Source organism: Lynx canadensis, chromosome E1, assembly GCF_007474595.2.
Source record: "Lynx canadensis isolate LIC74 chromosome E1, mLynCan4.pri.v2, whole genome shotgun sequence".
Taxonomy (NCBI): Eukaryota; Metazoa; Chordata; class Mammalia; order Carnivora; family Felidae; genus Lynx; species Lynx canadensis.
The window spans coordinates 45,240,865-45,264,664 of record NC_044316.2 but is presented as its reverse complement, the minus strand read 5'-3'; the positions used below and the strand labels follow the sequence as shown (position 1 = coordinate 45,264,664).

Sequence of the window (23,800 nt, the reverse complement as noted above, 5' to 3'; positions counted from 1 at the left end):
CAGTCATACAAGTAGACACGGAGCTGGTGCAGGCAGCCTGAGATGACCAATGTGGTCAGTTCTGCACCCTCACTGAGTCAGACACGGGCAAGGCGCTCTCCCCCTGGGACCCGGAGGAGAGCCAGAAGTCTTCCATCTAAAGGACCTGCCATTTATGGGAAAGCTGGGGCAGGGCTCCCGAAGCACGTGGAAATGGAAGGCCGGAAGCCCAGAATGTCTGCTCCCTCCCCCGTCTTCTTGGGTTGGTGCCGAGGCTGGGCAGGGGCTGCTGGCCACGACGGGACATTGGCTGACTGCCTGGGCTAGGGGCGGGTGCTGGGGCCAGAGCTCCAGGGCATTTTCCCAGGCTCTTCTTGGAGGAGGATGAAGATGTCCAATGAAGTGACCCACTTGACTGCCAGGAGGTGGGAGAGCGTCCCAGTCCCTGTCCCTGGCTTCCCTATGAGGGACACAGACTCAGATGGGGGAGGCAGGTCCTTTAATTGTATTCACAGAGAGACTGGGAGGGGGCTCCATGTTAGGCGGCCTGCTGCCCAGGGACTCGGGGGCAGGGTCCGTGGGGGTTTGCGGTCTGGAGGGCAGATGGTCAGTACGGGACTCTAGACTTGGTAGTGGGGGAACAGGGTGGGAGGAGGGGGGCTGGCTGAGGTGAGCCTTGAGAGGAGCGGTGGGTCCTCTGCCCACGCCCCCACGCCCCCAGTCTGGTCTCTTGGTGGCAGAAGCTCCCCGGCAGGCCCAGCCCAGCCCGGTCATCTCAGGAGTGCCTCAGCTCCACCTCGGAACCAAACTGGGGCCCATGGTGGGGCTGGTGGAGGCTGTGACGGCGGATGCTGAAGAGCCGCTGGGTGAGGACCAAGGTGGCCACCAGCAGGGTTATGCCCAGGAAGAGCAGCACCCACTGGCCCACACGGGCCTGCTGCTCCTCCAGGTCCAGGCCCAGGAAGTTGACACGGCCGTTGCCCGGGACGGGGCCTTCTGAGAGAGCTGGGCAGGGGAAGCAAGGAGAGCAGGCGATGGGCAGGCTGTGGGCAGGCAGTGGGCAGGCCGATGGGCAGGGCTGGGGCTTGGTTAGGCTCGCTTCCCTGTTCTTGCTCTGAGGTCAGACCGCAGTCTGCCTGAACTGGGGAGGGGGCTGGCCTGGGGCTGAGGGGGATGGGGTGTGGTACCAGAGTTTGGTGTCCAGTTGTACTGAGGCCAGCCCAGCTTCTCCCCGTGCCGCCCATTTTCAGTGAGAAGCCAGTCCAGCAGCGGCTTGAAGTAGTTCATCATGGCGGACGCAGACATGTTGGTCTGGCCTGTGATCAGCTTCATGGCTTCTGGCCATGGCTTACTGAAGCCCAGTTTCATGGCATCCCTGGGGGAGCACCAGAGAAGGGACACAGAGTCAGTCAGAAGGACAGGTAGGGAGGCTTGCTGCTCCTGCCCCAGCCTAATTCCCACCTTCCATGTCCCCTCTTCTGGCCTAAACCTCCTTTGGGATTGGGAGGGCTTGAGCAGGTCTGGGGGTAGGGGATGGGAATGGGGGAGGGATGGTTGGGGCCCAGAGGGCTCTAGTTCCCCACTGGGGTGGCACATTAAGGTCTGGCACAGGCTCCACCTGGGATCCCCAACCCAGACGCCAAAATGGCAGGTTTTCCCAGAAAAGCCCCACTGGGGTCAGAACATGGGAAATGGTCAAAAGAAAGCCAGAAAAGACTCACGCCAGGCGCTTTCCTGCCTCCTTAGACTGGTAGATGTCACATGTGTGCAAGGGGCCCTTGTGGCCAGCTGCCTGACACAGAGCCTCGTGGAACTGGAACTGAATGACGAAGCCGACAAAGTACCTGGAGTGGAGGGAAGCATGGTGTGGGGTGGGGTGGCTGAGGACCTGTGCCACCGAGCCCCAGTTGCCCGTCACCTTCCACTGCAGCCCGGGTGTTGCAGGGAGCTCACCCTCTGGTCTTTAGGGTCTTCAAGGCTCCCTGTTCCCATGCCTCCCACCCGAGAGGCTCCTTCCACGTCTCGGGAGGACCTGCTTTGAGGAGCTCTGGGGATCACTCATGGGTGAGGAGGGTCAGGGCAGAGCCCTTCAAAGATTTGGACAGTTGCTTCTGAAGCAGTAAGGTCTCCATCCCTGGGGCGTATGCAAGTAGAGGCCAGGTGTTGCCTCAAGAGTCCCACGCTTCTGGCAGGGTGGTTTGGGCAGAGAAGCCAGCCCAAATGATCCCCTTTATTCCAAACAGCAGGGATTCCCTGGTATAAACCTGCAGGTCAAAGCCAGAGCCACCTCTGCACTTGGTTCAGAATGTCCCAAACCAGCAGCGCTGGCCTCCCACTTTGAATGCTGGGTGTAAGCCATGTGCCACTAACTTTCCTGGCATTTCTTAGAAGTGCTTTGCCAAGTTTGCTGGTCAGAATTTGGAATGTGTCTCCTTTGCCCACCCCTGCCCTGGAGAATTATCTACTCTAAGCTCAGAAGCTAACCATTCACTTGGGCCTGGCTTTCACATGAAAGTGAGTGCCAGCTTGGAAGCTGGGAAACCAGTGGAGAAGGCAGGTGGTAGCCCTCCTCACAGGTCATCCTGGTACATTGTCCAGGTTGGGCCTGTTCTAAGGGCCCTTGGATCCCCCTTGATCCCCTGCCCACAGCTGCTCTCTGGAACATCTGAGAAGGCTTTCTCTCCTTTCCTACACAGTGGGAACACAATTCACCCGCCCTACACTTCTTTATTAGGTCCTGACTATATGCTGACATCATGCCAGGTGCTAGGTTGGAAAGGTGGGCACCATGAGCACAAGCCCTCCCCCACTGGGCTTCCAGGAACCATAGGTGGCAAGGGCTGGAAGTGACCAGAGCCCTCCTGGGACAGCCCTCCTTGCCCTCTGCCTTGCCTCACATGTGGCCTGGGCTATCTGCAGCTCAGGGACACACAGACCCTCCCCTCAGATGTCCCCAGACCCTTCTCTACCAGGAGGGTCCCAGACCCTACAATTACCCTTCCTAGCCCTCAGTAAGTGCTCTCCTGCAGCAGGCAGAAGGGAAGGGCTGGACATGTCTACACTCTGGCTATGTGACTCACAGCACTGGTGTGTTTACACGTCCCAGTTAAGAGTGTAACTTCAGGGGTGCCTGGGTGGTTCAGTCGGTTAAGCGTCCAACTCTTGGTTTTGGCTCAGGTCATGATCCCACGGTTTTGGGAGTTCAAGCCCCACATCGGGCTCTGTGTTGGCAGCACAGAGCCTACTTGGGATTCTCTCTCTCTCCCTCTCTCTCTCCCCTGCCCCCTGCTAACGCTGTCTCTGTCTCTCTCAAAATAAATAAATAAAAACTTTTTAAAAAGAATATAAATTCATACTAGTGCATTATGGCCACCATTTCCTGATCATGCTCTGTATTGGACAGTATGTTAAGAAGTTAAGTTCTGCTACAATTTTGTGAAATCTGCTACGATTTCACAGGTGCAGAAACTGATGCTCACAGACACTGAAAAATTTGCTTAAGGAAACAAAGAAGTGGAAACAAGATTTGAACCCAGTTCTGCCTGACCCCAGAACCCAGTTCTGCCTGACTCCATGCCCCTGAGAGCATAGCCTCCCAATCCAATTGGGTCTCTAACCCTAGTTTTAGTGTGTAGAAGGTCTTCCAGGTATAATTCCAATTATATCACAGGCAACATGTTGAATATATATTAAAGAAATCACAATCTTGTTTAAAAACAAAACAAAACAAAACAAAACAAAACAAAACAGTGCTTAGCTCTAGCCATGGGTCATGGGTCATGGTTAATAATGTTAACTATCCAACCAAGGTCTTGTAACCATTAGCTAATAATAGTAGAGTTTCTGTTTTCAAATGCCTGGAGGGTAGAGGCTCTCATCACATCAAAAGTGTGAAACAACAATGAGCCTTGGTGGCAGGTAAGTGGCCTAGGCACAATGTGCCATGCAGCCAGGCCTCCCAGGTCACCGAGACAGGTAGCTCCCCACAGGGCAGTAACGGCACTTTGAACATTGAATAGCCTCTTCCCTTCCCCTTTACCTGATATAAGGCACACTTGAAGGAACGTGGAACTTGGCCCCTGGGTCAAAGTCCCCTTGAGCCCGGGCCACTGGGGGGCAGAGGCCCTGGTACTTTAGCCTGTCAAGGGGAAAGATGTTGGAGGGAGGGTTTGGGGAGAATAAAGTCAGGAAGAGTTGGTAGTTTTGAGCTGAAGGGTGAACCTTGCCCCGGGGGTTCCACTGGACAGTCCAGATTCTGGTGTGCTGTGCCTCTGTGCACAATCACCCCCTGTGCACCTCGTCACTTACACACTCACATATACAGATACCCATGGAGACACCCCCCCTCCTGAACCCACACCCCCACAGGATCATTCTAGAACCTGAGGTTCCACCACTCTTGGTTGTAGTTCTCCTTGGTGATGCTTCCATCAAATACCCTCCAGCGCCACTGGTCGACGAGGTAGCTGAAGGGGACAAAGGCGATCTTGTCGAGTGCCATCTTCATCAGAAAATTGATGTCTTGCTCTGCCAAGGGAAGGGAGCCTGGTCACCAGATGTCTGCCTGCCTCCTGCCACATCCCAGTGGCTCAGCCATGATGGGTGTGCGGTGGGTGGAGAGGGGAGGAGTGGGCTCTGTGCCTTTCTGGGTCTAGCGACCTGCCTCTTGGGCTGGTATGGGAGTTCCATCCTCCCGGCTCACCCTGCTGGTGGCCTCCTTATTCCCCACTGTTTTGTCCCAACCTCTGCCTATGAGCCATCAAGTCCCCTCTCCCAGCCTCCCAAGCTCACTGCCCCTTCTTAGTCCCTCTGCCCACCAGGACTTCCCATTCCTCTCTCACCATAGCCGCCACCCTCGCTACTCAGCAGGTTGATACTGTGGAGGTGCTTGGGGGTAGACACTGAGAGGGCCAGCACATCTCCAATGGCCTCGTGAAAGCCAGGGTTGGCACCCTCCCGGAAGGTCACAGGCAAGTCCTTGTACTGCATGAAATACTGTATGTGGCCCATTTCATGATGGGCCACCACCAGGTCCTCCATGTTCACAGTGGTGCACTGCTTGATCCTGGAACACGGGGGGTGGGGCAAAGGGACCCGCTGTCCTTACTGCATACAAAGCAGACCCCCATCAATGCTATATGCAGGGAACACAGCTTTATGGGAAGGAAAACCAAAGGAGGTATGGAATGAGCCCGAGAAAGAAGGAATCTGAGGGTCAGAAGCCCCTACAGCATGGTCATCCAGGCCATTCTTCTGCTTCCAACTTCTCTGAATCACTCCAGCCCTCACTGCCATGCTGTTTTCTGACTGTGCAAAGTACTTGCTCAAAAGGCATAACTGAGGCTTTGCACTCAATTGTGATTAGTGCAGAACTTTCTAGAATGTGGGTTCTGTGTTTTTCATGCACACATTTTGTCTCTTCCAAGACTTAGGTTTCCTGAAGGGAACAACAGTTATTCTGGGCTTTTCTACATCCCATGTGCCCAACACCAGCAAACACATTCACCCAGGACTTTCATGGTTAGGGCTGAAATGACATCTACAGAGCTGTCCACATCAGAGGCCCGACCTCGCCCTTCATCTTTCCTCATTCTCTTTTGTGAGCCGATCAAATTCTCCCTTGGATATAACCAAAGCCCCTCAGTTCAGTTGACCACATTTTTCTGCCGTTGTATTGGGATGGGAAGAACTTCCTGGCATCCTGGTAACACCGAGGTTGGGGTCTGCCCACCTTCTCCTATGACTCCCCATACAAGGAAAACTCCCAAAAGAGTTCTCAACCCTCTGATTCTGTACATCCATCCCTACAGCTGCAGTCCTCATGCCTTTGAAGGAAGGGCCCAAGGATAGGCAATCCCGTGAACTCTGGCTGTTTTGTTCTAGTCTCTCTGTGTCCACTCTTACTAGAAGAAACTTCATCAATAGTGGCGGATCATCTTTGCCACTGCTCCCAAGAGGTGGGGTCTTCTTTTCCTTCTTTGCATCTGTGACTTGCTTCAGCCAAGAAAATGTGGCAGAAGTGACTCTGTGCCAGTTTTGGATTTAGCCTTTAAGAAACCAGGCTGTTCTTGCTTTCTTTCTGTGGGATGCCGACTGCCAGTAAGAAATCTGACTGCCTGACTGTCATACTGGGAGGAAGCCCAAGCTAGCCTGGAGAAAGATGTTCTCACCAATCCCCAGCTTCTCCAGTCATCCCAGTCCGAGGACCCAACATGTGAGTATAGAAGCCAAATGAAGCTTCCTGTCCCAGCACGTGCCACATGGAGAAAAACTGAGGTACCCAACCAAGAGCTAGAACCAAGGCTCCAGACACATGGCCCCACTGAGCTACACCAGCATCTCCAGCCATCAGAGCTACCCCAGCTGAGGTCTCCATCATTGCACAGCAGGGACAAGCCATTTCCACTGCATGTTGCCTGCGCTGCTGACTGATAAAACCACAAACATAAACAAATGGTTTTTCTATGGCAGTAAGTTTTGGGGTGGTTTGTGCCTCTGTCTATGCAGCAATAGACAACTGTCCTCCAATGAAGACAGCTTCTGAGTCTCTGCCAATGGTGAATATGGATCTGTGCAAAGCCCCCCATGTTCTCATGTACCTGTCTGTGTCAAGACACATGCACCCAGGAAGATGGCTGCTGTAGGCAGAGGTCACTCCAGAATGAGGGAAGGCTGGGAAGCTCTCACAGTGCTCACCTAGCACTGGGACCTTGGGCACTAACCAAGCTAGTGAAGCTGGTCAGTGCTTGAGAAGACCCTCACCTCGTAGACAAGGCTCCCCCGCCAGAAGCCAATGGCCAACCCGAGGCCAGGCCCAATGCTCTTGACCTTTCATGCTAAGCTCTGGCCCCTGTACTTGTTTCTGCTCACTCTGGCTGAGGGGACAATAGTGGAAGCTGTACTTGGTTCATCTCCTTGCCCACTGATAAGGTCCCCTGGCTGCAACCTGGACACACCTGAAGTCCTTGCCATTGTAGAAGTCCCAGGCAGAGGCGTGGCACACTACTTCCCGCCCGTCAGTCGGCTTTTCTAGCATTGACTTGTTCCAGAACTCAAAGGGCACAGGCAACAGCCCCAGGGAGGTGAAGAAATTGTCCGCTTCCTCAAACATCCTTCTGGGTGTCCAGCCCTACAAGCAGAGGGAGCCCTGCCAAACCTGGGGCCTCTGGGGACAGACTGTGTACTGCGTCAGGGTGGGGGTTAGGAGAGGGCTCAGCCAGAGGGAATTCCTGAAGCAGAGGCCTTCTCCCACCAAGGCAGAGGTCTCCCCTCCCTTGTGCCTTGGGGTTGCCCTGGAGGAGCAGAAATGTGATGAGGGGCCCAGTGCGCACCTGCTTTATCATGGCCTCTGTGGCATCTATCTTGGGGGCTGAAGGGAAAGGCACCACCAAGTCATAGATGTTGGACCAGGTCTGAGCCCACATGTTCCCTGGAGGCAGGGAGGGGAAGAGAAGGCAGACAGAGGAGAGAGAGATGTTATTTCTTACACTCAATACCATCACCCATGGAGAAGGAACCAGATCCCAAGCCTTATGATCACAAATGTATCCCGAGCACCTGCTATTTGCAAACCTTGCTGGGATTTGACATACATTGTTTTTAGCCTGCACATCCAGCCCTGCTTTGAGTGCCAAGGGCTGAGTTGTAAACCCCAGCTCTGCCCCCACTCTGGGGGCCACTTGGGCGTAATGCCTCCTTTTCCTGGGGTCTGTGTCTCTCAGTCATCGAGCTGATATCCGCTCCCACATCCTTGATCAAGGATGGCTGGTGTCTTGGGCTACAAGGACCCTAGAGACTGAGCAGGAACTAGATCCAAAGCTGGATGAGTTTCTGGAGTCTCCCTCAGGGTTGGCAACTGGTCTGTGGCCCTGTCTGGCCTCTCTGCTCACAGTAACAAACCCCCGAGGGATGTGTTCTCTGTGGCTCGACAGGGACAAGAACCTGGTGGCCTCCGCTTTGCTCTAGTCCCTGCCAGCCCTCACTGTCTTCCACTGTCTACTTCATTCATTCAGGGCATTTGAGTTTACAACCCCTGAAAAAATGAGGGTCCAAAAGTTGGGATGGATCTACACTCTCAATATTCTCTGTTCTCCTAATTCCTCTTCGCCTGAGTGTTGTCCTTCTAACTCCCTACTGCTACTTTTTCCATCTGTCAGAATCTCTCATCTTTTAAAAAAAATTTTTAATTTTTGAGGGAAAGAGTGAGAGCACACATTCGAGCAGGGAAGGGCAGAGAGGGGGACACAGGATCTGAAGCAGGATCTGTGCTGACAGCAGCGAGCCCGATGCAGGGCTCAAACCGTGAGATCGTGACCTGAGCTGAAGTTGGATACTTAACCGACTGAGCCACCAAGCCTTCCCAGAACCTCTCATCTTTCAAGGCTCTGCTCGTGTGCCACTTCCTGCGGGGGGGGGGGGGGGCGGGGGTGCGCTCACTTCTCATTCCCGGCCCCTTCCTCACCACCCCTGCCCAAGCATCATGGGTCATATGGTCTCCTGCGATGATATTATGAATTCTGTCACTGCTCCACCCGTGGCGACCTGCACCGAGTGGCTCTGTAGCAAACGTGCTAAATGCAAGCAAGGGGCTCGTCTCCCCGAACCCAGCTGCCACCCCACCCCGGCCCCGGCAACATTCCCTCCAGCCTCACACCTTCACTCCCTCCACCTGATACAGCATCCTAAGATCCTGCCCAGCCTGCCCTCTGCCATGTGGAGAGCACCGGCCCCACCTTTCCTCATCTGTGTCTGTCCCCCACCCCGCACCCCCACCCCAGGCCCAGTCCTTGCGCTCACCCAGCAGGTGAGCTGGAATGGGGCCCTCCAGGTTGATGTGTTGGGGCCCGTAGTGGCGGTGCAGGGCCCGGCGCACGTAGGCGTGCAGGTTCAGGTAGAGCGGCTGCAGCTCCTGGTAGAGCTGCTCCAGGTCGCGTTCCAGGGTTGGCATCTCGTACATGGCTCTCCAGGAGTCACCTGCATCTTCATAGCCTGCAGAGGGGGCACAGGCTCTCTCAACACCTGACCATTCCCTGAGCACCCTCTGCCCCGCCCCCTCTAGGACCTCCCTCTCACCAAGGTTAGGGGCTCAGAGGACCCCTCTGAGGGCCCCAGAGAGCCAGAGATCTCGGCCAGAGGGACTCACCATTGAGCTTGGCGGCCTTGTTGGCAAGTTCCACATATTTGGGGAAAAAGGGGAGGATTGCTCTCCCCACCTTGTCTCGCCAGCTCTTCCAGGCCCACAACAGATCTTCATATTTCCGGGACGTGGCCATCAGATTCGTCAGATCTGGGGGGAGTGGGGGGTAGTGACTTGAGCCTCCAGCCCTGGGCTCACCTCCCACCTCCTATAAGGTGATCTTAGTCATAGGAGTTTGGAACTCGGATAAAATTGGTGAACTCACGTCAAAAGGCCTGTACAGGCGGTGAGTCTAGTGAAATGGGAGAAAGGGCGGTGCCAATTCTACAAAGACTTTACAGGGCGGGTGGCCCCAGGGCCACGCTGCACGCACACCACCTCAGGGCTGCAGCAGCCTTGTGAAGGGTGCGCGGGTTTGCACATCAGCGTTTTGGTGACATGGCGGGTCCCCCCAGCCAGGAAGTGGCCCAGCCAGGCACAAACCCAGACTCCAGGGCTGCTGCTCCCCACTGATTCCCTGCAAACCCCTCTGTGGGAGGGACAAATGGCTTGGCCGTCACAAGAGCTGAGTTCCTGTCTAGTCATCCACTGACCCAAAAATTACCTTGCAAGTCACAGGACCCCCCCCTCCTTTCCCTACCTTTAAACATTTTTTATTTATTTTTGAGAGACAGAGAGAGACGGAGTGTGAGCGGGGGAGGGGCAGAAGGAGAGGAAGACACAGAATCCGAAGCAGGCTCCAGGCTCTGAGCTGTCGGCACAGAGCCCGACGTGGGGATCGAACTCACAAACCGTGAGATCGTGACCTGAGTCAAAGTCGGGCGCTTAACCGACTGAGCCCCCCAGGTGTCCCTCCCTATCTTTAAAATGGGGATAATCCAGCACTCATGGGGTGTAGAAATCAAAAGGGAGCACGAGGCCCCTGAGCAGGGAGTGAGCCTTGCTGCTCGCTGAGTCCTCACAGGGCCCCGGGCACCTTTCGCTAATGGTTAGTGAACCGGACTGAATAAAAGGATTGCTGTGAAGACAGTACAGAGAGCCATCCCAACATCATCAGGGAGCCCGAAGTCCTGGCTCTGTGTCCTGTCAAAGCCACGGGACTGTGCGTGTAGCCTCCTCAACATAGATTAAGTGGAGCTGACACGCACCTCTCGGAGCTGGGGTGAGGACGGCCTGAGCTCATGTGTCATTTCGGAAGCCTCACACAGACCGATGGTGGCTTCTCTTTCTGCCTGAGGACAGCATTTGGGGTCCCCCACACCTCACTGACTCGCTTTCTCTCCGTTCCAGAACGTGCTTCATGATATCTACTTCTCACAGAGAATAAAGTACATTCAAATTAGTTCTGTTTAGGGAAAAAAATGTATTTTGAGAATTTCACCTCTGCCCTCTGCCGATGCGAGCATTCTGTTCTGTGGGTGCTTCTTAGTTTCATTAATGGCAGTGCTCTGATGGCCCGGGCCTGGGTTAGGAGGCTAACTGATGGGGGGAGGGAGGCTGAAGGCTGCGCTCCCTTTAATGCTCTTCTCCGTAAACACGCACATACACATGCAGGCACACATATGTCTCTGCTGTGCTTTGCGTGCATACCCATGTATACAAACCGTAGGCCAAACCCTGTCTCAGGAAAGCCGTCTCTTTCTCCTGTTTATTTTCCATTTCCCCTTCTATTTGTCATTGTTCTAATGTGGGAGTTGGCAGGAGGGCCAGGAAGAGATGGTTTCTGGGTAGCGATTCCTCAGGAGAAGAATGTTTAAGCCTCTGGCTCCCCAACCCTCGGGAGGGTGAGTCAGGAGGGAGGAAAGCACGTATCTGTGTGCAGGTACTTGGGTGTCCAGGGTGAGGCTTCCAAAAGGGAGAAGGTAAGAAGCACCAGCCAGTGTGGAGAGAGAAAGGGGACAAGCGAGAGCTGGTCCACTCCTTCCGGCAGGAAGTGGCTTCTCTGAGCTGTGGCTTTGGTTTTAGGGGGGAGGTGGAGGGTGGGGGCCAGGGAAGGTGGGGAAGATGTGGACAGGGTGGAGGAAGGAAGGTGCTTAGAATTACTATCCCTAGTCGGGCATCTAAGCACTTGGCACACAAATCTGAGGTACCTCCTACTCTGAAGGGGAGAGCGCACAGAGGAATCTAGGGGGTCCCTAGAGGGAGCAGATGGGCAGATGGTCCAAAGGAGGGCTGTGCCCCATCTAAGTGGTGGCAGAGAACCCCCTGGGGGAAAACAGAGGAGTGAATCTCCTGGGCGCACCGACCCCATGAGTTAGGAGACCCTGACCCCCCTTCCATGGGCCAGCACCCCTAACACGGTCAAGCCCAGCATCCCCACCCTCCCTCTCCCCACATGCCCTCACCAGGCTCCAGCTGCAGACAAGTGCCATTGGCGTGGCACACAGAGGCCACGCTGTAAGTGGTTTCCATGTCCAGCAGGATCTGGTTGTACTGCAGGAGGAAGAAGAGAGGCTGTACCCCTTTGCTACCCGTTCTGCCCCAGGCGCCATCATGGGCAGGGGGCACTATGGAGCTGGGGGAGCATGTAGGTGTACGTCAATGTGGCAGATGTCATGACACAGAGGAAGAGGAAGCAGCTTGAAGGCCAGACCCCGAGCTAGGACCTGGTCCTGACCTTGGATCTTCCCCTCCCTGCTCTGCCACAAGCCACATACCTCCTCCAGCTCCTTGGCAGGCAGTGCTGCCCGCTCTAGGTCCTGAATCTTCTTCATCATCCGCTTAATGCTGTCATTCTGGAAGCTGGTCATATCAAACTGCCTGGCCCAGGTGCCGAACTTCAAGGTGTGGTTTGCCATCTGTATGTTCTTCTGTAGCTGAAGGCACAGGGGGAGAGTGGACCGTGGCATGAGGCTCAGGAGCTTTGGAGTGGCCTCTGAGAAGGAGGTGCCATAGGGGGAGCAGAAGGGACTGAGGGGTGCAGTGAGGGGGCAGTTTTATCAAGTCCGTTGCCTTTGCCGCAAAGACCCTCTTCAACCTGGACTATCTATAATGTTCTGGATGCCGTCCGTGCCCCTCAACAGATAGCCATGGTCACGCAAGACCTATCCTGGCAGGGGAAAAGCAGGGGAAGCCCACCCTGTGTCTTGTTAGCAGACAGACAGGTTGGCATTAGTTCTGTGGCCTCTCTGAGCTTTAGGGTCCCATGTGTAAAATGGGAATAAGATCACTGGTTTTGCAAGGCTACCGAGGAATAAATGAGGCAGCAGATGTAAAGCGCCAAGGAACTGTGGACAGCACACACAATGGTCTTCAAGAAATGCTAGTTCTCGGGGCCCCTGGGTGGCTCAGTCGTTGAGCATCCGACTTCGGCTCGGGTCATGATCTCGCGGTCTGTGAGTTCGAGCCCCGTGTCAGGCTCTGTGCTGAAAGCTCGGAGCCTGGAGCCTGCTTCACATTCTGTGTCTCCCCATCTCTCGGCCCCTCCCCTGCTCGCACTCTGTTCCTCTCTCTCTCTCTCAAAGATAAACAAACGTTTTAAAAAAGAAAAAAAGAAATGCTAGTTCTCGGTGGCTCACCTCGGTATAATCTGCACTCACCACACAGGTGGAGAGTGGAGTGAAGGGAAGCTAGTCCTTGCTGTGATGGCAAACAGGGACTTTCAATCTACAAATCCACCTTTATTGTTACTTATTTATGTACAAATCATTTTTAATTTTTTTTTAGCATTTATTTTTGAGAGAGAGAGAAAAAGAGGGGGGGGGGGGCAGAGAGAGAGGGAGACAGAATCCAAAGCAGGCTTCAGGCTCTGAGCTGTCAGCACAGAGCCCGATGCGGGGCTCGAACTCACAAACTGTGAGATCATGACCTGAGCCGAAGTTGGCCACCTAACCAACTGAGCCACCCGGGTGCCCTTATGTACAAATCATTCTATTGCTAACAACAGACTGCTTGTTAATCAGAGACAACTTCTTTAGGCATTGAGCATTTACCCACCCAAATCTGAAGTTGAGTATTATTTTAAATATTTCCTCTGGATTTTTCACAAATCCTGACAGCCTCCCTCCACACACACACACACACACACACACACACACACACACACACTGAGTGTGTGGTGGGGGGAAGGGGCAGCTGGCTCTGTCTTCGGTTTTAAGGATTGGTCCCTGGAGGAGGAGCAGGCACATGCGGTGTGTCTGTGTGCGTGTGTGTGTGTATGTGTGTGTATGGGGGGGAGGGGGGACGTGGAGAGGGTCCTTACCAGGATCTTGCTGGCCTCTGTGGTGATGTTGGTGTTATAGTTCCAGTTAGCCTCAGCATACTCGTTCCATATCACCTGGGATCTTCGGTCATATTCCTCCACAAACTTTCTAGCCTCCACCTCATCGGTCACCAGGCCTGTGGGACAGAGTAGAGGCAAACAGACAGGCCTCCCCTTGCCCTCTGCTGCTGGTGGGCTCAAGCCTGCCACTGTCCCTGCCTCTCCCTCCTCACCGGCCCCCCCAGGCCCCGCCCCGCCCCCCAGCCGGTCCCACTTGGGCTCTGGGTTGTCTGGCCGCTGGTTGTTGTCTGGCGAGTTGTTGTCTGGCTGCTGGTTGTTGCCTGGCTGGTTGTTCCCTGGTTGGTTGTCACCTGGTGGGTGGCCTCCTGGCTGGGGACCAGCATGGGGTGCCCACAGCAGAGCAGGACAAGGAAGAGGCTAGGCAGTCCTGGAGCAGCCCAACCTTGGCCCATGGCCGCAGGAGAGCAGAGCCCTGTAGCCACAGCCCCCCTGGCCAATAAGAATGGAGCCTGCAATGTGACCTCATAGAGCAGTGTGCCTGCCAGCCTGCCCCCAGGGAGGGGCCTCAGATCTGGGCACACCCTCTCTAGAATGATGGGGAAGAAACATACCTGTCCGCCACCCCCCCTCCCCCGCCCAAACCAAGCTGTGATGAGCAAAGGCCCTTTAGGGCAGGGCGCCGGGGCCCAGCTGGGAGCAGCTCACCAGGAACCAGGAACCAGGGGCCTGTGTCCAGAGCCCAGAATCGGAGAGTTGCTTTAGCACCCCACCCCACCCTCCATCAGGGCTTTACCAATGTCCTGTGGGTAATTGTGGGGTACTGGTGGCCGCCACTGGTATTCCGGCCACCCCAGCACTTCGCCGTTGCGCTGATTCTGCTCCTGCAGCCACCGGCTGACCGGCTGGAAGTAGTTGAGCAGAGGTTGAGCATCCAGTGTATCTGAGCCAATCGCCTCCTTTAGCACCTCCTGCCAGGGCCGTGAGGAGCCTGACCGCAGCGCCTCCCTGTCAGGCAGAATGGGCACGGTGGGCACAGGGGGCACAGGCCAGCATCCAGTACTGGTCCCTGGCCCACCTCTGTCCCCCACTGGCCTGCAAGAACAGCAACATTAAGATTCTGGGGAACCAGGAGCTCTGGGAAGGGGACAGGGACGTTGTCTTGTCCCGTGCTAGCCAGAAGGCCCACTCTGTAAATACTTGCGAGGAAGGAGGGGGTGGGAGGGAAGAAAGTCTCCCTCTGCCAGCAGGGCCCTGTGACTTTCCCATGAGCAGCCAGTTGCCTTTTAGACACATCTTCCTTCCCCCTCTCCCCTCACCTCCCCCTTGCCCTCTTGATCCCCCCACACACCTGAGCTTGGCCCCCGCCTGGGTGGACTGGTAGATGTCGCACTTGTGCAGTGGGCCTTGGTGACCCGCCTCCTTGCACAGGGCTTGATGGAACTGGAATTGCAGCACAAAACTCACAAAGTACCTGCAGATACGGGCTGGGTGTTAGGGGGGATGGTGGGGGGGGGGCCCTTGCCCGGGCACCATTCAGCTCCCCACAGGGCAGAGGCCAGATGGGGGAGAAGGGAAAACCAAGCCTGGCCCCAGGGAGAGGCCCACTTAAAATTCCAGGCTCATGGGGGGCCCAGAAGAGCATGGGGACAAGCCCTGAAAACTGGTAGGGGTGGGGGGGGCAGTAGTACCTGATGTATGGTGTTACATTTGGGACATGAAACTTAGCTCCGGCATCAAAGTGCGTTTCATTTCGGGCAATTGGAGCACAGATTCCCTGATACTTGGTTCTAGAAGAGGATTGATAAATTGTCTTAGGATGTAAGGATTGCATGAAGGCTATTTTAGCCTTTGCAAAAAATGCTGTTAAGCAGGCATTCCCACCTTTCCCACGGGGGCCATCCCTTCCCCTCCTGGTGAATTGGGGAAGACTTCTTGGAGGAGGGAGTTTCAGGCAGGACAGAATGTATGGGGAAAGGGTGAGGGGGGGGGGCGGACTGATGGAGGCAGGAGGCTCCTGGTTGTCCAGGAGAGTGGGGAGGGCCGCTTGGGATTAGGCCTTTCCTGATTCCCCTTTGCTCACCGAAGATACCACCAGTCAAAGTTGTAGCGGGAAGGGGGGGTTCGCCCACTAAAGACCCCCCAGCGCCACTGGTCCACCAAGTAGCCAAAGGGCAGGAAGGCAATTTTTTCCAGTGCCATCTTTAACAAGTAATTGATGTCACTTTCTGTCGGAAGATGAGATGAGAAGAGAGGTCAGAGGGAGATGGGGGTCCAGCTAGGGCAGGGTGGGCCTGGGCAGGAGCCGGCGGGAGCCAGCAGGTGGAGGGGCTGGCAGATGCAGAGAAAGGAAGGCTGGCCTTCAGGACCATGGAGCCCTGCTTGGAAGAGGGCCCTTGGGCAGTGTCCAGGTGGGACTCGGGGTGGGCTGTGAGGCTCCGGGTGGATCCCCAAACCTGCCTGACCTGGGGCAGAGCGGCAGAAACAGGAAGGGCAGGTGGGAACACGGGCAAGCTGAGTCCTGCCGTGGGATGGAGTGGGGTCTGGGTAGGGCCGGGCCGGGTCCTCTCCACCCCCCATACCCATGTCATTGCTGACATTGTCCAGCAGGCCAATTTTGTACAGATGTTCAGGAGTGGAGACGGAGAGCGCCAGCACATCCCCGATGGCCTCGTGGAAGCCAGGGTTGGCCCCTTGGCGCAGGGAGACAGGCTGGTCCTTGTACTGCAGATAGTACTGCACGTGGCCCATCTCGTGGTGCACCGTGGACAGCTGGTCCATAGTGACCCGCGTGCACTGCTTGATCCTGGGGCAGGGAGATGGCGAGGGTGAGGGTGAAGGACAGGGCAGGGACCAGAGCATGGGGAGGCTGGCACCTGAGGGAAAGGGACCAGGCGGGTGCTGCCCTGGGCCTTGAAGGAGCTGGTGGAAACATACGCATCCTTTGCCCTGCCCCAGCCCACACTCAGGCCTTTGTCCTCCATTTCAGTGTACAGAGTTGCTCCCCGGCAAAGCTGCTAAGGGAAGGTGGCCTAGACGGTCTCATATGCCCAGGGGCCTTGGAACAGACCCAGTCCACCAAACAGTGTTGGGGCTGGGGTAGAGGTTGGCCCGGGAAATGGCTTTCCTGTGCCCAGGCTGCCCACCCTTCCTGAAGCTCCAGAAACCCCCCTTTTCCCTCCCATGTCTAGACCTGAAGTCTTTCCTGTTGTAGAAGTCCCAGGCAGAGGCGTGGCACACCACCTGACGCCCGTCGGTAGGTTTCTCCAGCATGGACCTTGTCCAAAACTCAGGAGGCATGGGCAAGAGCCCCAGGGAGGTGAAGAATTCCTCTGCCACTCGGAACATGTGCGTAATGTTCCAGCCCTGGTTTGGGGGGTGGTGGTGCAGGTCCAGGTCAGGGACCAGCAGAGGGAGCTCACTGTGGCTGCCCCAGGGGCGGGTCTAAGGGTCTCCCACCTAGATTTGCTCCTTGCTCGTGAAGGGCATCTCTGCTCTGTGGCCTCCCTTCCCAGAGGCAGGGCCCCTACTAACCATAGTGGATAAACAAAAGTAGACGGCTGCTCTCACCCCACCTGTGGGATCCTGGAAGGAGAGGCTGGCACCTCACCCAGGACACAGACCCCAGATCACTGCTTGTACACACACTCAAGGCTGCTGCTATGTAGAAAGGGCAGGACTGAGGTCCCTGCCTTACCCGTCTCTCTCACATGACTTCTTCCTGCCCTTCTCCCCGTGTCTGACTACTTCTTGCTGCCCCCACCCTGGCCTGACTCGAAACTTACCTTCTTCACCATAGTGCTGGTCACGTCGAGACTGGGCTTGTTAGGGAAAGGCACCACCATATCATAGAGGTTGTCCCAGCTCTGGGCCCACATGTCCCCTAGACAGAGGAGGGGAGCCAGATAGCTTAGTTCCCTGCCTGCTTCCCCATATGTGCTGCTGGGCAGCTATCTGGGTCCCTGGCACCTGGGCCCTGGGAACTCAAGGGTAGCCTGCTCGGCCGGCTGAACCAAGCATTTTCTGCATCAGTCCCACTCAGACTCCTGAATGCTCCAGGATCCCTGGGGTCGGCGGTGTGAGCCCACATGATGCTGCTGGGGTCCTTCCTGGTGGTGCCGGGGTCTCTGCCTCCCAACCCTGAGGCAAGGCCACTGGGCTTGCATCCTGGGGCATAATCTTATCCCTTCCCCACTGGATGCAGTCAAAGTCTTCAGTGTGATTCCTAGCTCTGCCTTTTGCTAGTTCTCTGCCCTCTGCCAAGTCATTTATGCACCTCAAACTTCAGAGTCGCTGTCTGAAAAGCAGGAACAGTAATGGTGATGAGAAGGGCCGCCTGCTATATGGGGTCACGGGGTGAGCTACGTGGGCTCCTGTGTGAGAGTGGACAGGATGATGCTCTAAAATGTCAGGCATGAGGAGGACAATCCACGGGACATGCATAGAGGCAAGGCAATATCCTTACCCAGCAGGTGAGCAGGGATGGGTCCCCTGAGGTTGATGTATCTGTCCCCATATCGGCGGTGCAGCGCACGGCGGACATAGGCATGGAGGTTCAGGTAGAGGGGCTCTACTTGATGGTAGAGGTGTTCCAGATCCTCCACGAAGGTGGGTGAGTCATACCAGGAGCGCCAGTAGGCCCCCGTGTCTGAGAAGCCTGGTGGAGGGGGCAGGGGTGGTATTGGGGTGCAGCTCAGGTCCCAGGCTCTGGCACTTCCATGCCCAGCTACTTCTTCGCCATTCTCCTGGCCTGCGGCCCGTGTATCCGCCAGCTACTTAGAAAAGATGGCCCGGGGACCACTGCTCTGTGATTTTCCAACTGGGGGTCATTCCAATTCTAGCTAAATAGATCCCGGAGAGGCAAAGATGAGTGCTGGGGCTCTGAGGTGTGACAGGAGAGGCAGGCAAGAGGGCCAGTGTGAGAGCCAGGCAGCAGCCCAGAGGAAGGCAGATGGGGCTCGAGCTGGTTCTGTGTGACCTTGGGTCAGTGTACAGAGTCACTGCAACACTTACTCTTTCTGGGGTTGGGCTCAGTGGGGACAGTAGATGATGGGAGAGCACGTTGCCGTCTGGGAAGGGCAGTGCTCACACAACGGATGGGGTGGGTAAACTCACCATCCTGCTTGTAGGCCTCATTGCTGAGGGCAGTGAAGTTCTGGTACAGGGGTTTCAGCGGGATGCCCACAGCATTGTGCCAGCCCTCCCAGGCATAGAGCAGCACGGAGTAGCTTCTTGATATAGCCATGATGTGGGTGAGCTCTGAGACACAGGTGAGTGGGGTCAGGTGCTTCCTTTGAAGGCAGCGACGGTCTTCAATAAAGCACCCATGCTGGTCTTCACCATCTCTACCTGCTTCCTCAACATCATGATGCCCCCAAAGCCAAGGGTTGCCTATAGGCTGGGTGGGATGGGACTGGGAGCTATACAAAGAGAGCACCCAAGAGGGGCCCCTGTCCCTAGGAAAGGGAGGTGGACAAAAGGAGGACATCCAGAGGCCAGTTCCAGACAGACTCTTCATGGCTCATTGGTTACAGTGGCTAACCTCAGGCTGCCTTGTGGATGGAGTAGGGTGTGGGGGGAGAATAGGAAGGTATAAGCAGAAGTCACAAGGGTCTAAGTCCTGTGGAGGGCTCTTGGGAGACTGAGAGGATCCATAAAAGGGAAAACCAGGCAGCCAAGAGGAAGGCTAGTAGGGATGGGAGAGGCCAAAGAACGCATGGGGGTGGGGGTTGGGGGGGGGGGGGGGGAGCTGGAGGCTGGAGGTTTCAGAAATCAGATTGCCCAGAGAAGCAAGGGTGCGGGGGCATCTGACAGTCCAGCCTCAACTGGAGGTCAGTGCCTTTGGGTTTGGATTTACCCACTCCCTCCATGGCCCCTCCCATTAAACATACCCTCTTTATGGGTACAGCAGGGCTGCAGGGGTGGGGTGGGGTGGGGTGGGGTGGGGTGGGGAAGGGCCGGGAAGCCCCAGCAGAGAGAGATAGTAGGGACAGAGCCATACCTGGGTCCAGGGACCAGCAGATGGCAGTCTTGTTGGGATAGTAGCAGACCTTGGCCGTGGAATAGATCCTGTTCATGTTGCTTAGCAGAGAGTTGTACTGGGGAGTTAGAGTTGAGAAAATGTTAGTAGTGAACAGCCCCCAGAGGTAATGTGGCTGCCCCCTCCTCTTTCTGCTAGGATGAAAAGGAGGCCCAGAGAGGGGATGTGGCTTGGACAAGGCCACTCAGTGGCACTCAGGGCACTTCTGATCACTAATACACTGATTCCCCTTCCAGTGGAGGCAGCCTGTGGAGGTGGAAACAAGTGTCCTTAGAATTTGGGATGGGGTTCAAGTCCAAGTTCAGCCACTGCCTTGCAGTGAGGGCAAATCCCTCTCACTCTCTGGCCTGATGCCTTCTCAGTCCTCCTCAGTCTTTCTAAGGAAGCCCATTAATCCAACCAGACTATGGAGAAATTTTGAAAAACCCCTTTTCATCTGTTTACTTGAATTTCGCTTTCTATACCCCATCTCTAAGGAAAATCAATGTTTCAGGAAGCCATTCTGTGCTTACAGAGGCTTCCCCTACAATCAGGGTGCATACAGATCCCAGGGTCCCTCCCTGCCAGGCTCTTCCCCACCACCACCACCACAGTGCAGCACTGGAAGGCACACTGGCCATTTCTGCCTCCACCCCTCAGGTCCACCAGGCCCACCTGCTGCCGCTTTGCCACAGGCAGGTTGGCAGGGCCCAGGGTGCGCACACCACTGATGACCCTTCGCAGGATCGGGTCACTGAAGTTCTGCCAGATTGGGTCATACAGGTCCTTAGCCTTCTGGCCCCAGATCTCAGCAAACTCCTGGTTGAGCAGGGCTGCTTCCTCCTATGGGCACCAGAGGGGATACAGGGGAGGCCATGGCACTGGAGAAGGGGAGGAAGACCAAGGGCGCCTGGAGACTGGGGCTTGCGGGAGCACTGCTCCCTCCTCTGGGGCCTTCGGGGTCAGGAACTGGGGGAATCTGCCTAAGGTGGGCAGTGGAGCAGAAATTGGGGCTAGAAGAGAGGCAGGTGGAGGAGAGGGTAAATAGTGATGAGCAGTGACAGGAACAGGAGACAGGGGTAGGTTTCGGCTACAGAGGATGAGGACCCAGAGCAGAGTGGGCACCCTCAGCACAGACTGCCGCTGACCCAGCCCGAGGTCATCCCAGGGAGCTGCCACCTGGGGGGGGTAGGGGGGTGGGTCGAGGTCGGAGGAGCCAGCTTTATCCATTTGGTTCTTGTACTGGGCACCCACCGCGCGTCTGATGGGGCGGAGCGGAGCTGGGGGCGCGGGCGGGTTCTCACCTGGTCCCCGCGGCTCAGGGGTCGGGGGCGCGCGCCCAGCAGTGACTTCCCGCCCCCCAGCGCCCGGTCGCAGGCCTGTGATTGGGCGTCCGGGCCCCGCCCCCGCCCCCGCCCCGGGCCCGCGCGCCCACCTGGAGCCGCGCGTTCTCCTCGGTGATGTTGGTGTCGTACTCCCAGCTGGCGACCGTGCTCTGGTACATCACCAGCTCGGCGCTCGAGTTGAAGCTCTTCACGAAGAGCTGCGCCCCGGCCTCGTCGGCGGAAAAGTTTCCGGGATGCAGCTCGGGGTCGAGCGCCAGGGCGGCGGGCGGCGGCAGCAGCAGCAGCGGCAGCGGCGGCAGCAGCAGCAGCAGCAGCGGCAGCGGCGGCAGCGGCCCCCGCCGGGGACGGCCCGACGCGGCCCCCATGGCGCGGTACGCGGTGTACGGCGCGGCGCAGCCCCTTCTCCCGCGCCGCGCCCGCCCTGCGGATTATAAAACCCCGCCGCCGCCTTCCGACACACCCCCACCTCCCCGCCCCGCCGCGCTTCCTCCTCGGCTCCAAAGTCCCCCAGCCGCGGGCCTAACCGAGCGGGGCGGGGACCGACGCTTCCTGGCCCGCCCGGGCAGGGGCGACTGGCCGGGGAGGGGCCAAGGCGACCCCCTGCGAACTGCAGCCGGGGGCGGGGGGGGGGGGTGGCGGCGGCGGAGGGGGCTCAGGTCAGGCTCTCACAGAGGAAGCTTGAAAGGGGGACCCCTCCACACACACACACCTCTGAAGCTGAGGGAGCCAGCAGTTTGCTGGAACACCCAAGTCTGCACACGGTGCCCTCTCCCTGCCATCACCCAGCCTCGGCGCAGGCCCCCGGGAGCCCGGCGGTCTGCGATGCTCAATCTTCCGGCCTCACCGCCCCAGGCCTCTCTGGGTTCCCGAGTGACAAAGTGGGGGAGCTGTCCGCAGCGCCGCTGGTGCAGCAGAGATGGGGTTAATGATCAGTCACCGGGTCCAGCTTCTCCGCCAGGCCTTGGGGGGAGGGGGTGTGGCCTGCACCCGCGCGGGGAAAGTTTTGGCTTTGGAGGCTGGAGGCGCCCCGGGGGAGGTGCCGCAGAGATGCTCAGAGCCCCCGGCGCACCTGCACACTGGGTGGGGGACTACCGGGAAAGGGGGGTAGAATGGAGGGGGCTGTTGTGACAGGGTTTGCATAGAGGGACGGGAGGGCTGGCACACATGCCCTCTTCCCACTGGGGACACAAGCTGTCAGTCGCTTACACAGAAACAACCACACAGACTTGCAGCCTCTGAGAGCTAGAGATGAGCCTCCTGATGGGAAGTACCCCTTCACTGACAGATGAAGAGATCAAGACTTAGGTTGAGTGGCTGGCTCCAAGTCACCTCAGGCCTCCACACTCCTCATTCTTTCCCTGTCTCATCCACGTGTCCCTCCAAGTGACAAGCACAGGGAAGGGAGAGAATGGCATCTCCCCAGGTTGTGGAAGCTGAGGGTCCTCCCCTAACTCCTCCTGGGGACATCTGTCCCCAGAGGTGGGAGGACCCTATATGCTATAGTAGAATGTGGAGAAGGGCGTGGGAGGGGAGGCTGGAAGAAGCAGAGGCAGGGCAGAAGCAGCAGGAAAAGAAGCAGTCGAGAGCTGCGCGGGCGCCCACAAGGCGTTCAGCTGCTTGGGGCAGTTGGGGATCCTGGGTACCCGCGTGTGGATGGAGCCTGAAGCTCTGAGGGACACATGGGCTCACCTCGTCATGGAGCATGTGCAGGAGGCCGTGACCTGAGGAACCCCGAGATGGTGCCGTCTTGTCAGATGACACGGTGCCAGGAAGACAGGTGTGGAGGAGGATGGGGGTGGAGGTGGGTTGAAGAGGAAGGTGCTCGCAGGGGGTCCTCATAGCTTGGTTTTCCATGCTATGAGGGCAATGAGCCATGGGGCACACAAGTGAGCTGCTGTTTTCTGGGAAGGAAGAGTCTCCACCGGAGGCTTGGGTGGGGTGGGGGTGGGGTGGGGTGGTGAGAGCGACACCCTTTCAGCCCCTGGAGGAGGGGGGAGGAGAGGAGGATGGGTGCAGTGCAAAAAGAGCGTGAGGCTTAGCTTGTCACCAGGGAGCCTTTTTCTGTCTTCAGGAAAGAAACCCCAGGAAAGCAGGATGGAGGCAGGTTTCAGCCAGGGCTGCCCTCTGAAGAGCTCCTGAGAACCACATCTAGGACCATGGTAGAGCAGGCTGGTCCCCGCTCAGGTCTGTGTGGCATTGTGATGATGTCTGCAGAACATCTGGGTTCGGCATGGAGCAGCCTCTGCTTCGCCGAAAAATCACAGAAGAAAGGTAAACAGGTGGGAATCCCTGTGGTTTGCGTGGAGCAAACTGATACCAGGGCTGGTTGGAGGCGGCACTGCGCCTCTCTAACGGTCACATTTACTATAATAGCTTGTTGAGGGGTGCTGCTTCCCTACTACGCCATCAACTCCAGGAGACAGAGACTCTGTCTGCCTTATTCTCGGGTTTTCCTAGAGCTTAGCACAGTGCCTGGCACAAAGTAGGCCCTCATTCAAGGAAGGGGGGACGTGGATAAAAGGAATAAACACCAATCGTATTCACTTTCCAGGTGGGAGGCTCACAGCCTACAAGAACAACAGGAAGAGCCAGACCTCACTAATCGGGAATTTGCAAGAACATTGACACTGCCTTGATCCCAATGAGTAAAAGTTAAAAACTTCTCACTCTCTTTTTAGGTTCTTATTCATGAGGGAGAGCTATAGTAAGAATACCCCTTACATCTGGATAGCACTTTAGACCTCCTAAATTCTTTTGTGGAAATTATCTAATTTGATGTTTGCAATAACCTTGAGAGGTAGGAAAGAGATAAGGTCCTTTGGTCAGTCAGCTGCTTCCTGGCTGCCATCAAAACAATGGAGGGGTTTCTGATTCCTATAGGAGGAGGTCACTGTGATTAGGCCAGTGCACAGCGCTGTGGATGCCTGACCCAACAAAGGAAATGCAGTCTGCTTGGGAGATCACTCAATATCTCCACCTCTCTTCCAGGGGAGGAGAAATCACCGGCTACCACAGATCGAGGGAAAAAAAAATCCCTTAGAAAAATATGCTCCCAAATGGAATAAGATTGAGAGTCTAGAAATAAACCCTTACATTTACAT

General features: G+C 56.6%; 1 protein-coding gene across 2 annotated transcripts; it reads right to left on the bottom strand.

Annotated features, from left to right (window-relative positions):
* Window positions 1-461: 461 nt before the first annotated feature.
* ACE (angiotensin I converting enzyme) lies at window positions 462-21,064 on the bottom strand. 2 transcript variants are annotated; one of them, XM_030295683.1, is made up of 25 exons: window positions 20,789-21,064; window positions 20,029-20,196; window positions 19,336-19,432; window positions 18,450-18,593; window positions 17,800-17,991; window positions 17,120-17,217; window positions 16,528-16,700; window positions 15,917-16,140; window positions 15,418-15,562; window positions 15,026-15,124; window positions 14,686-14,808; window positions 14,131-14,342; window positions 13,317-13,453; window positions 11,773-11,931; window positions 11,461-11,548; window positions 9,122-9,265; window positions 8,776-8,967; window positions 7,311-7,408; window positions 6,936-7,108; window positions 4,821-5,044; window positions 4,362-4,506; window positions 4,019-4,117; window positions 1,701-1,823; window positions 1,167-1,354; window positions 462-984 (listed from the first exon to the last, which is right to left on the bottom strand). In XM_030295683.1, the coding sequence occupies exons 1-25, from the start codon at window positions 21,062-21,064 to the stop codon at window positions 755-757; spliced, it is 3,951 nt and encodes a 1,316-aa protein (XP_030151543.1). In that variant the 3' UTR covers window positions 462-754. The 2 variants fall into 2 exon arrangements, with proteins under 2 accessions (XP_030151543.1, XP_030151544.1); XM_030295684.1 differs by lacking the exons at window positions 14,131-14,342; window positions 14,686-14,808; window positions 15,026-15,124; ... (7 more) ...; window positions 20,029-20,196; window positions 20,789-21,064 and adding an exon at window positions 13,591-13,844.
* Between the last annotated feature and the right edge of the window lie 2,736 nt (window positions 21,065-23,800).